The following is a 13,322-nucleotide window of genomic DNA, read 5'->3' as shown; positions in this document are numbered from 1 at the left end:
CACAACTGTAGGTTGGTGGCAGTATTGCAGCACAACCATTACGGAGATGGCAGTGGAAGAGTCTTAAGGCTGGGGAGACTCTTTCATTTTCTCTTATTTTATTCTAAAAAGTTAATACACACTTTAGGTAAAGAAGCCTAGAAACAGTACTGACTCCTCAATTTATTTATTTTTAATGAACCAGTTTCTTGAAATCTAAGGGCAATACTGAAGAAGGAAGCAGAAGCTTTGCTCCATTACCTTTAAATAAGAAAAGTATAATATTAGTGTTCTATTATTGACCTTGCTGATCCTGTATATATCAGCTAAGCAGGAAAATGAGGCTAACCACAAACAAGGTAGTGGTTTCTATATACTTGGGAATTCTTGCAGAAAAATATTAGTAACTGTTTAAAAAGAAACCTGCCTAAAAGACAACCTGATTGGAACTGAGCATGCTGACTGCTCTTCAGGAGGGCTGGAACATTTAAGATATCAACTAGAGAAGAGGGGGAAATAGGAAAATAGGGTGGAGAAAACTGTCCTGAACAAACCTGTCACATTATGTTGTTGTTTCAATTTCTATACTGCCCTTCCAAAAATGGCTCAGGGCGGTTTACACAGAGAAATAATAAATAAATGAGATGGATCCCTGTCCCCAAAGGGCTCACAATCTAAAATGAAACACAAGATAGACACCAGCAACAGTCACTGGAGGTACTGTGCTGGGGATGGATAGGGCCAGTTACTCCCCACCTGCTAAATAAAGAGAATCACCACATTAAAAGGTGCCTCTTATGCTATCTGAAAGGAGGAAGATTAGGGTCAGGGGAACTTCATCTCATGCTGCACTTCCACCAAACTGATTCCTATCTACTGGATCCAGATTACATATCCTTCTAAGGGCTCTGACCAGCTTAAAGCTAAAAATAATAATAATAAAAAAGTCCAGGGTGGGAGCAGAATTAATAATAATAAAAGAAAAGAATTTTCTCCAGTCTCCAGTAATCAGTCTCTAAGGATTTCTTTAAGCTGCAATGAGATATAAAAGGTTAAAGAATTCTAGGAGGAAGAGTGAAATTAGTATCTGTATGGGCCGTGAAGCACACCTCTCCAATCTCAATTTTCACCCTGAAAAATTGCTTCCATATACATTGGGAGAGAGGTTATTTAAAAAAAAAAACAAAAAAACCACTCAGATTCAGAGACAAACAGTTTCCTCTTCGCCTAGCTCCAAGTCTCAGCAGACAGCACTCTTGGGAAACGGCTTGATAATGCTAGACTATCAAGAGGTTCAAAGGTAGATGGGCAGGAAGACCTAGAGCCAGCAGTCTTGCCTTTTTGTGCTGGGGGAGATGACCACACAATGTATCCCTCTGATGATTTCTTAGAGGCCCCTAATTTGTATAAATATATTTACAAACCACCCTTCAGAACAGTTTGGACACTGCAGAGGCATGGTGATATAGGAGGTTCCTATATGTGGTGTTTTCAGTGCTTTGATGGGCACAGCGCAATAAGTGTCCACAAGAGGTGACAAATTCTGATCACAATATTTACCACATTTGTTTTGGATTCCATAGAGATGTTTCAGATAATGTCTGGCATGCTACTAGAACACTTAAAAATGGTTTTGCTAGTAATCATGTTGAACAAGAATAAAACATACATGAACTAGAGTATGCTTTTTCAAGATGGATGCATTCCCCACACCCTAGGAATAACGGAAAGTCCATTTGTCTTCCTCTCAAAATCTACATTAGATAATAGAAGACTTACTAGCCTGCAGCTTAAAAAAAAGCTGGAGAAAGCTGTTGCAAGAAGGGTTTTTTTAAAATTTACTTTTCTTCTTCTTCTTCTTCTTCTGTCCTTTGAACATAGCAGGGAGAAGTATTTGTCTGTTCCCAAGAAACAACCTTACCTGTCTCCAATGCCATCTTTTTCTTGAAAGTGATTTCCACCAATGAATGCAAATGTTCTCACTGGCACTACGTGAAACATCTTGGTTTTAAAAAATATATATATGGCCTGCAAAATGGTGTTTTTAACATTTCTTTTTACTGTCTATAAACCATATTGTAAGTTTATCTGGTGCATATTGGAATTAACTGCAGAAACTCCTGCTGAATTACAACACTGCGGAACTGATGTAAACAAGATTAGAAGCAGGCTATATCTTTTAAGCTATGCAGCAGGAGAGAAACATCAGGAACTACTGTGATAGTTTGCACTGACTCTTTGCCTAACCAATAAAAAAGATATACCTTTTGTTGTTGTACAGCAAAAGCTGTACCAAAAAAGATATACTGTAATAAACAGCAGGTTGTAAAAAGGCTAAAGGGTATATTTGTACATCCATAGTTCTTTTTTAAAAAAAATCCAGCACATTAATAAAAGCCATGTGCCCCACATCCAATGTCCATTTCTCTTCCCCATGCAAATTTCAGCCAGTGTTGGGAGCTGTAGACTGTGAAAGGATACGGGAAGAATAATGAAGCCCAAGCTCCTTCAAGAATCCTGAAGCCCAACCTGCTTAAAAATGTTGTTGAATTATTTTCCTATTCTAAAGCCAGATATCACTGCTAACTCTTCCAAAGAGAAGGTGGAAAAAAAGATTTTTACAGTTTTTTTGTTATAACTGCTTTCCCTCATTTTTTCATCACTCTGCTGTTAAAGCAAGCATGTATATTGCATGGACTAAAAGGAAAACTATTAGTGTAAATCAGAAAAAATAAAAAGCTGTTTGATAAAAACTATATTATATTTCTACCACAATGTTATCTTGAAGTTCCATCGGTACTAATAGAGGAGAACAGAAGGCAGGTCTATGGTCATACGTCCACATGGGAGGGGAGTTTGCCGGATCCCTTGCTGGTGCTGAAACTGCATACAGTATACATGGTTTCATAACAACTGAATGGACCTATAGAGATGCATAGTGCTGCTCAATAAACAATGACATTTTATGTATCAATTATTAATCATCTGAACACTTTTTCTCAACTCCATGACAACTGTCTCAGCAGTGAAAGACAATTTATGAGCACTACACAACACTAAAACCTCAGTAACCTTATTCAGACATCACATTAAGTAGAGGTCTCTGTACACACAAAAAGTGTTTGTGGATGAAACATTTCATCCAAATGAATGCACATCTATTCATTTGATTGATTGATTGACTGATTGATTTGATTTGATTTGATTTATATACCACCCTTCCAAAACTGGCTCATTTTAGATATTAACCTGAGTACAGGTCCACAAAAGTGCAGGATACAAATAGGACTAGTGTACTATTGTACCTTAATTTAACATAATGTCTGAATAACTGTTCATGCTTACGGATCTGTACATGTGTACATCGAACCTAATATGCAAAAAGTGCTTAAGTCTGTTCATCCTAAAAAGATGTGGAAGACATGTTAACTGGGCTGGAATTTGGTGATTAGGCTGAGGCAAGCTGTGGGGGGTTTAGTTTTTGATGTTTTTTTTTTCATTTTTCACAGAGACAGCAAAGAGTTTCAGACCCATAGGGCCCCCTCCCACATTTTTCTCTCCCCCCAACAACTTTTTCCAAACCAATAATTCTTAAATAATTGAATCTTTTTTGCACCTAGGACTGATGGGGGCCAGATAAGCTAACCCCCTCCCCACACTTTTGTGGCCTCCTTTACCTGCCTGAAGAATTTAGCCCCCTAGTTCAAGATATTTTTGCTGGTGTGCACAATTGCAACATCAGCTTATTTTCTATGCAAATTCATCACAGTGCTTCATAACACTGCAGTGGCAGAGATATTGGTATACCCTTACTTCCTGCAGCAGCAGTAAGAGTCAGGCTGCAGATCAGGGCAGAATTTGTCATATACAGAGAAAAAGAAAAATTATAATACACCAAAGGAATTTTTTGACCAACGCACTGATTTACAAGCCATGGAGTGGCTTGGCCAAGGTTAAGTCATGTAGAAGTAAAATGTGATCCCGCACAGATCAGCGGTTACTTCCCTGCAGTAATTTCTGTGAGCGCAGCAGCACATATTTCAGCTGTTCCATGCATGTGAATTGCTGTGAATTAATGGCAGCCATAATCAGGAATGAGTTGGGATGGGAATTACTTTCCCTACTTGGCTGTATCCCTTTGAATCATTAGGATGTCTTCATAGAGTGATTTTTAAAGGTCTGAATGAATCTTTAATTTTGTCCTGTCACCTCCCCCACAATTGTTAGCTGTAGAAAGGAGAAAGCTCTCTGCCTCCTTTAATGGAAGCAGCTGGGAATGGATTTAAAATCTACGGAAACACAGTGAAGAATTTAAAACTAGGATTTGCATATATAAAGCATTTCCAATAGTAAAATATTATGTGGCTTCCATTACCTTAATTCCAAGTAAGAGGAACTATAACTGAAGCCGAAATACATTAACATGTATTTAAATGTAAAAACTTTGAATACATGCTTGATCCTAGATAGACGTTCTATTTTACAGTCTTGCTATGAATAAAGATGATCTCTTACCTCAGCATAGCATTTTTCCCATCACTTCGAGTACATCTCACCTGCCTTGTTTGATAACCAATCTCTATATCCCAAGGCTTGGAATTGTAGTGGGACTTAAGCCTATGGAAGTTTTGCAGATTCTCAACCACTTCAAGTTTAAAAGTGCTTCGTTCCGTAGAATCTGAACTAAAATCCAGCATAGTTCTCCCAATCATATTCATTTCCTTAAGGTGAGGCAATCGGCATTTAGTCCAAGATCCAACTTTAAGACTGTAGGTATATTCCTCTTCCCCAAGAGAACAGGAGATAAAAACATCACAACTCCTTGATTCAGTAAGATTTGGACATTTGGCTCCACCATAGAGTGGAGGAGCAAGAACAACCCGGGTTCGATACTGTAAACTCTTCCCACAGTGCCTGCTACACAAAGACCAGGATGAGAATTCTGATACTACACAGTCTCGTGGGCAAGGGATTAGGCAAGCTTGTTCTGTAGGTGGCTTAGGAGTAAAATATTCACATATCTCATTTGTAACAATGGTTCTATTCAACTTTTGAACACACTGTACACTTCTGTGCTGTAATCCATGTTGTGCAGTTACACATACTGAAGTCCTTGGTTTGACTTCACCATGAGCAAAAGGAACTAGAATACATATGTGCCATTCGGAAATGTCCCACTCAAAGAGTTCAAGATGCCAGTCACATATTTTAAAGCAGCTCCTCTGGCTTTCAGGTCTATCACTTGTTTCACAATTGGAATGATGTGTTGTCCAGCCTTCTGAATGCACACACCAAACAACTCGACTCTGAACACCACCTGAACCACAGTCACCTATGCATCGTCCCCAATGACCTAAAAAAGGAAGGAAAAGAGATGTTGTTAATTTGCAGCTTCCCAGTGTATCAAGAGTATATGTAAAAGGAATTTTGACTTTGTTCAGAAACTTCATGTTCAGACTGATATACAGAACTATATCTGAGGAACACACAACTTCAGGAAATAAGTGTTGCCCACCAAGACAGGTACAATTCGTGTTCCTTCAAATCCTCTAATGTATTTCCCCTGAATTTTCACATTATCTGGGTGCACTGGCACACTGCCCTGGAAAGCCTGCACCTACTATTTTAGTCTGAGAGTTGCAGAACACACACACATCCCCTACACACACATATACACATTTCTGTCTGTAGAAATATTATTCTTATGATGTCATTTATTAATAAATTATGTATGAGTCTGAAATAATTAGAATCCATGGCATAAAGTTAAAGTCAATTTAAGACAAAGGTGAACTCAAACTATAGCATCCCAAAAGCTGAGTGTTAGGCTTGATCCAGCTCCTATTCGAGTCTGTCCAATTTTGCCCTGAGGAGCATCTCCTGTTGTAGCTCAATCATCAGTCTTTGCTGAATAATACTCTCTTGACTTGAAAGGTCTGTTTTAGAAGACCAGGTGAAGTTGACTAATAAATAAAATAATAATAATAATAATAATAATAATAATAATAATAATAATAATAATAATAATTTGATTTCTATACCACCCTTCCAAAAATGGCTCAGGGTGGTTTACAAAGAGAAATAACAAATAAGATGGCTCCCTGTCCCCAAAGGGCTCACATTCTAAAAAGAAACATAAGACACACCAGCAACAGTCACTAGAAGTACTGTGGTGGGGGTGGATAGGGCCAGTTACTCTCCCCCTGCTAAATAAAGAGAATCACCACGAGTAATAAGGAAGAGGAAAGAAGTGCAGAACAACAAGAAGACAGTAAATGTTTAGAGAGAGAGGGCCTCAGGAATAGCGTCAACTCAAAGACTTTGGGTTGAACTAAATCAGGCCCGGTTCGGCTCAAATTTCAGCCAAACTGGGCCCGGTTCAGTTCAAGATGGGTCAGAAATTAATGGTAAAGGAGAATACAGTAAAGATTCCCCTTTACCTGTAAAGCAGGGAGCAGGGGGCTTTGCTAAAACAAGTTGGGGTGGGAGGGGAGTGAATTTTTACCTTTAAAAGTGCCACTGCTAGTGGCTTCAGCTTTGGTGGCCACAGGAGTAGGTGGCGATGGTGGCTGCCCCCACACCTGGAGCAGGCAGGACCAGTTTGGAGCTCTGTGCATGTGTGGAAGCCACTAAAATGGCCTCCACACATGCACAGAGGCCATTTATGTAACCACACAAATTGATTGGTCACACAAATAGCCTCTGTGCACGTGTGGAGGCCATTTTAATGGCCTCCACGCATGCACAAAAACCTGAACTGGGCCCAAACCAGCCTGCCTGCTCCGGTGGTGGTGGAGGGAACTGCCACCCCTGCCCAGCCTCGTATCTGCCTCAGCCACCGAAGCCAACAGCGGCTGCACTTATAAAAGGTAAACATTCACTCCTCACCTGCCCTAAATAATTTTTTAGTACAGCCCCCTGCTCCCCCCTTATCTGATTCCCCTTTACCAGTAATTTCCAAGCCGGCTCCAGCTGAACCTGGTTCGAACTGAACTGGGCCCAGCTTGAGTGTGCACAAAACCAAACCAGACCTGGTTTGGCTTGTGTCTGGTTCTATTCAAGCCCAACTGGCTTTTCCAGTTTTGTGCACTGCAATAAAATGCAATAAAATAACTGAGAATTAGATTTATATCAGAATTCAGTACCTGGAAAAGGAGCCCAGCGGGGAGATTAAAAAGCACCTGCTTCATTAGTAGTTAAATTAAGACTTGCTAGTTTAATATAAAACTGGTAAACAATTAGAAGATGGGAGGAAAAGGAAACTAAACTGCATATGTGAGACAACAGCTGCCCTTCCTCAAAAAAGCATCAACATTCTTATCAGAATGCTGTATCCCTCAAAATAACATGTTTTGCCCAAATTCACCTCAAAAATTCACTTTAGGCAAAATCCGACGACAGTTCTATCTCTTGCTCTACACCAATTAAGTGCAAAGAGCTCCTGGACCTTTAGGATAAATCTACAATACATTTTAACTCCCAAAAATATGGTGAGGGATGAGAAATCCCCAGGTCTCCATTTCTGCACCTCTACAATTATCTGGGTTCTACTGAAACAGTCTAGTATAGATATGCCCTTAGAGGACTACGTTTTCCAGAAGTCAGAATAATTAAGCTATATTCTATCTATCTATCTATCTATCTATCTATCTATCTATCTATCTATCAAATTTGTATACCACCCCAAACTTCCATTTGGGAAGCAAAAAGATACAAAGATGATGCGTGCAGGGGGAATGGTCCATTCTGTCACCTTGAGATGTTAGAAAAGGATGATAGCATCCTGAGGAGGCGAGTAGGAATCTCTTAGCATTAATCTAATTATGAACTGCTGTATTGTTGCAGTGTGGATATCTGAGATAGTCTATCCACTGATGCAAATAAATTAAAACATAATACAAAAATATAGAAGGCACTCCTACTTACTATAATACTACTAGAAAGGGGTTGTTTTTAGTATTTTAGAATACAAAAAAGACAATGAGCACTCGAACAGCCCTAGTTAGACTTACACAGCCCTATTCAGGTAGGGCTCATATGGAGTGCCAGGGTTGGACCTGATCTCACTGATACTCCATCAGGTAGCCCATGTTTATTACTCAGGCTTTTACTGAGGTAGAAGGGCGCAGGTGAGCTCTTCTACCTCAGATCCCAGTCATGTTTTAGATCTCAGTCATGTTTTAGAGTCATACCTAAACTCTAAGGCTCGTCTGGTGGCTACTCAGGGACGGGCCTTCTCTGTTGCTGCCCTGAGGCTTTGGAATGCGCTCCCTAGTGAAATAAGAGCCTCCCCATCTCTAACAATTTTTAAAAAGTCTTTAAAGACACATCTGTTCACCCAGGCTTTTAACTGATACTGTTTATTGTTTAAATGTTGTTTTAGAATATTGTTTTTAAAATTTTTAACTTATTGTGTTTTAAATTTCTTGGTTTTGTTTTTAACTAATGTTTAAATGTTGTTTTTATCTTGTTATAAATTGCCCAGAGACGTAAGTTTGGGCAGTATAAAAAATATGTCAAATAAATAAATAAATAAATAAAATACCTCAGATGACTCAGATCCCAGTCATGTTTTACACTGTGAACCACCCAGCAGTGTTCTCTCTAATTTTTTCCATCTGTGTGCGGAATGAGTTTTGTTCTGGGCAGGAGTATCAAGGCAGTATGTGTATACATGCATTCAGAATAGGGCCTTTCTGATTCAACCTGAGTGGGGTCTAAAATTAACTCAGCAGACATCAAAAAACTTCTGAGTACAGGCATGTGCACATGCCTTAGAGGGAACACTGCCGCCCTGGGACATTTTGTATAGGGCAGTATAGAAATGAATTGAAACGAAATGAAATGAAATAAATAAATACAAGGCTGCCTACAGCTCGAGCAGCCACAGAGCCTGGCGCCTAGAGGTCGTGTGGGCACGTGAGTGGCATAGACTCAAAAAAGAAAGGATCATCTGGCGGAAGGTAAGTGCAATCCTGCCCTCCCCCTGCCCTCCTCAGCTCCATACCATTAGGTCATGTGAACCATCTTAATGTCTGACATCCAGGCTAACAGCATATGTGAGACAGGGGATGGGCAATTTTCACATTCTCCCATTCTTTTGCAGCCCTCTGTGAATCTCAAAATGATGTCCTTGAGGGTCCATAGAGACGTTTTCACAGTGGCACAGAGGGCTTTAGAGGAAAGGGGGCAAATATTGCCCCATCAATTTACACACAAAATGTTTTTTGGTTCACATCTGGATGTTGGCCAATTATTCTATTTTAGAGACTTTCACACATTCATCAGGTGTTTATTCCAAATAATCTCTTTCATATTTACCTTCCCAAATCCACATTATGCTAGAAATTGATATATATCCATAAAATGAATTCAGGGTTTCAGAGTTTAGCAAATTGAATCAAAGTGTTAATAATGGTTTTAATAATAAAATTACACTTTACAGGACCTTCAATAAAATTACAGACAAATATGCTGTATCATATTGAGAAAAGGGTTAAACACAAAGAAGCTCCAGTAAGCAGGGGGGTGGGGTTTAAAAATTTATTGCACATATTACAATAAACAGAATTTAAACACTATGTCATATTTGGTACCCAATCTCATATATCATATCCACATACCTACCCACATATCCACATACATACCCACATACCATATCTAAATGTTTGTGAATCTGAGCAGACAGCAGTGTAAATTTTGCAACTGACTCAGTTACATACAATTGTTTATCCATAACAAGAGGGCAGTATAGTATTCTAATGACCTCTATGGAAATGGGGCGATCAAAGGTGATTAAGTCTAGTTCTTTCATCTCTGTAAAAATTGCTTAGCAATAGTACAAGAGATACTGATTCCTAATTCCTTGCCAGAGGCGTATCTAGGGAAAATAGCGCCTAGGGCAAGCACCGAAATTGCGCCCCCTGTCCAAACATCTGACACCCATCTTTCAGATAACTTTACCAGAATATCAACTCAAAAATACAAGTCAAGCTCATTCATCTTTTAATATTTCAAAAACTATTTAGCAGTGGATGTAGCCAGACCAAAAAATGCTGGAAAACTACAAATTTCAATATGCTGGGGATCATGAAATACCCAAATACTATCTGGAGGTGTACTTGGAAAACTAAACAGAAGTGCCTGTCTAATTCTCTACTATGCATTAGCATCACTATTAGATAAGTTTTAAAAATAAATGGAGAATTTGACTTTTCCCAGATACTTTGGAAATAATCAAAGGATATGCAGAGTAAACTGTGTCACTGCTTGGAATATATTCTAGTATTTTAGAAAGACAGTTAAAATGAGAGAAAGAGAGCAAGAAACTCCCAGTGGAATTTAATACTAAGGATTTACACTGATTCAAAGACAAACTCACCATTAATAGCCATATTATTAAGACATCACATTTAACTCACTTATCACAAGAAGCAAAGTAAGAGCAAATGAAAACAATCCTAGCTCATAAGCTTCAGTTCAGTATTCACAAGCCCTGATTCTCAGTACATGGTGCCAAACTAAATATGTGTACAGTGACTTATATTATATTAATTAAAAAAAATAACCTGTAGCCCCTTCGGGGGGCTTCCTAAAAGCCACGGGGGGAGGTCTGCAAAGGTTCCCCCTCCCCCACTGGTCTCTAGGGCCTCCCAGGGACCATTTGAGCATGTGCGGTGGCAACTTTTTAAAATAAAATTTGTTTTGGACGCTGGAAACAAAATGGCTGCCGCACATGCTCAAATGGCCTCTGCAAGGCCTGGAATGGCCTAGGGCCTCACAGAGGCCATCTGAGCATGCATGGTGGCCATTTTGTTTTCGGTGGCCATTTAAAAAAATAATAATTTTAGAAGATGGCATCCCCCTTCAAGTGGTGCTCGGGGCACATGCCCTACCATAGATAGAGCACGTGCCCCACCATAGATATGCCCCTGTTCCTCACTACCATAAGAACACAATCAATGCTCATATGGAACTGTGAACAATTTGCATATGGAGCTGTGAAGGAACAAGATCTTCTGGTAAGATTTTGTATTGTAAATAGCCTTGCTACTCACTGTATTAAGAATTTATGTTTTCAAAAATGGAGGGAATAAGTTCTATTGATTGGATGGTTTGGGAAAACGTAAGGGAAGTTTGAGGATATAAGGGGGCTGCTTTCCGCACAGTTTTAGTACAAGTCTGGGGCTGGAAAAGAAGAGTCCATGCAGTATAAGAAAGAGTGTTGGGAAAAGAGTCAATGAGAGTGTAATTCAAGTTGGAAGAAGTGCAGAACTGAAAAGTGCAGAACAGAAGTGCTGGCACAGTCTGAGAAAGAATCAGAGCTGGGGCTGGAAAGAGCTAAGAAATCACTGGCAGAGAGTGGGAACTCTTGGGAGAGCAAAATTGTTCATAGGCAGGAAGAAACTGTCTGGGGCTGAGCCTCCAGAACTGTGAAGGAGAGGACTTGAGGCTGAACAAGGGACAAGCCGGGTTTGCTGGAAAGGCTGAGATAACTGCAGAGGACTCAGGGCCCAGTATTAAGTGACTTTGAATACATTTTGATCACATTTCTAGTCTACTTTCCAGTAGGCTTATGAGATCACCCGGCATTTTCTGTGTGTCTCCGTGTGTCCCTCCCTATCAACTTTGCAATGCCTGGACCAATATGAACCAAATCAGGTACAGTTGTCCCTACAAATAGGGATACAAAGGGACACCTCAGTGGTGTAGTTTGTGATGGTGTCATCCACCCCGATTCAAGATGGCGGATGTGTAAACTTTGGAGGCACAAGTGGGCTAACTTGTGAACCACTTAACCGATTTGAACCAAATTTGCTACAGCTATAGGGACACATAGTGATGCCCCAATGGTGTAGTTTGTGGTGATGTCAATCATCCCGATCCAAGATGGTGGACATGTGAACTTTTGAGGTATAAGTGTACTAACTTTAGGTCTGTCTAATTGATTTGAAGCAAATTTGATACAGTTGTAGTGAGTGACACACAGGGACACCTCAATGCTGTAGTTTGTAATGATGTAATCCACCCCGCTCCAAGATGGTGGATGCATGAACATTTGAGGTGCAAGAGATCTAACTTGTGGACCTTGATTTGAATGAAATCTAGTCCAGTTGTAGAGACAGGAAAAGGGTTGGAAGTTAACCCTGCTAACTTGGCAAAGAGGCATCTTTTAACACGGTGATTCTCTTTATTTAGTCATTACTCCAATGACTGTTGCTGGTGTCTATCTTATGTTTCTTTCTAGATTGTGAGCCCTTTGGGGACAGGGATCCATCTTATTTATTTATTTATTTATTTATTTCTCTGTGTAAACCGCCCTGAGCCATTTTTGGAAGGGCGGTATAGAAATAAAATTAATAATAATAATAATAATGAGAAATTCTCCAGCAGATACTGAAGGAATAGTGGTAGAGCAACAAGGCATAGCTGAAAATGAATATGAAGAAAGAAGTGAAACACCTCTGTTGATTGTCTCAATTTCTCAAGATCAACAGCTAAATGAGATGCAAAAAGAACTGAAAGGAAAAACTGTTGAACATATGAGAGGAAGAAAAGAGTGTAAAAGACTGTCTGCTCTGAAGCTGGTGTCCAAACAAGCATTAAAAGCATTGGTGTCTGGCACAAGCATTAATAGCAATAGCAATAGCAATAGCACTTACATTTATATACAGCTTTATAGCCGGAGCTCTCTAAGCGGTTTACAATGATTTAGCATATTGCCCCCAACATTCTGGGTACTCATTTTACCGACCTCGGAAGGATGGAAGGCTGAGTCAACCTTGAGCCCCAGGTCAGGATCGAACTTGTAACCTTCTGGTTACAGGGCGGCAGTTTTACCACTGGGCCACCAGGGTAAATGACCTGAACAAAGCTGTAGCCAAGATTAAGACTGAGACATTACAAGAAACAAACCTGCTCATGTACAGTGCAGCAGCAGTGATTACACAAGAGCTTGGATATGAACTTAACAAGCCAAAGATACAACAAAAGGAAATACCAAAATGGAAGGTTAGATTGGAAAGTAAGATCAGTAAGTTAAGGGCAGATGCCAGCAAATTGAAGGACATGAAAGAGAAAAAGCTTATGAATGAAAAGATCAAGGAGTACTTAGTAAAGAAGTACCACTTGGATACCAGGAAGATCAAAGAAGCCCTCGAAATTGTGAAACAGCAAATTACAGCAATAGCAAAGAAGATCAGCTGATATGATGCTCGTGTACTGCAATACGAACAGAATTTCCTTTTATATTCAAATCAATGTTTGTTTTATCAGAGTGTTAATGGAGAAAAATTTGATAGCATTGTGCATCCAGACAGAGAACAGCTACTCAGGTTTTGGAG

The 13,322-nt window shown here is 39.6% G+C and overlaps 1 protein-coding gene across 10 annotated transcripts in view; it reads right to left on the bottom strand.

Annotated features, from left to right (window-relative positions):
• THSD7B (thrombospondin type 1 domain containing 7B) overlaps positions 1-13,322 on the bottom strand; it is a 690,438-nt gene that overhangs the window by 410,708 nt on the left and 266,408 nt on the right. For all 10 annotated transcript variants that reach the window (XM_053254956.1, XM_053254972.1, XM_053254939.1 and 7 more), the window contains one exon: positions 4,495-5,332. In XM_053254956.1, the coding sequence (XP_053110931.1) occupies positions 4,495-5,332 (838 nt within the window). The remainder of the gene's footprint in view (positions 1-4,494; positions 5,333-13,322) is intronic.

Source organism: Hemicordylus capensis, chromosome 1 (genome assembly GCF_027244095.1).
Source record: "Hemicordylus capensis ecotype Gifberg chromosome 1, rHemCap1.1.pri, whole genome shotgun sequence".
Classification (NCBI taxonomy): Eukaryota; Metazoa; Chordata; class Lepidosauria; order Squamata; family Cordylidae; genus Hemicordylus; species Hemicordylus capensis.
This window is presented reverse-complemented; position numbering and strand designations above follow the sequence as displayed.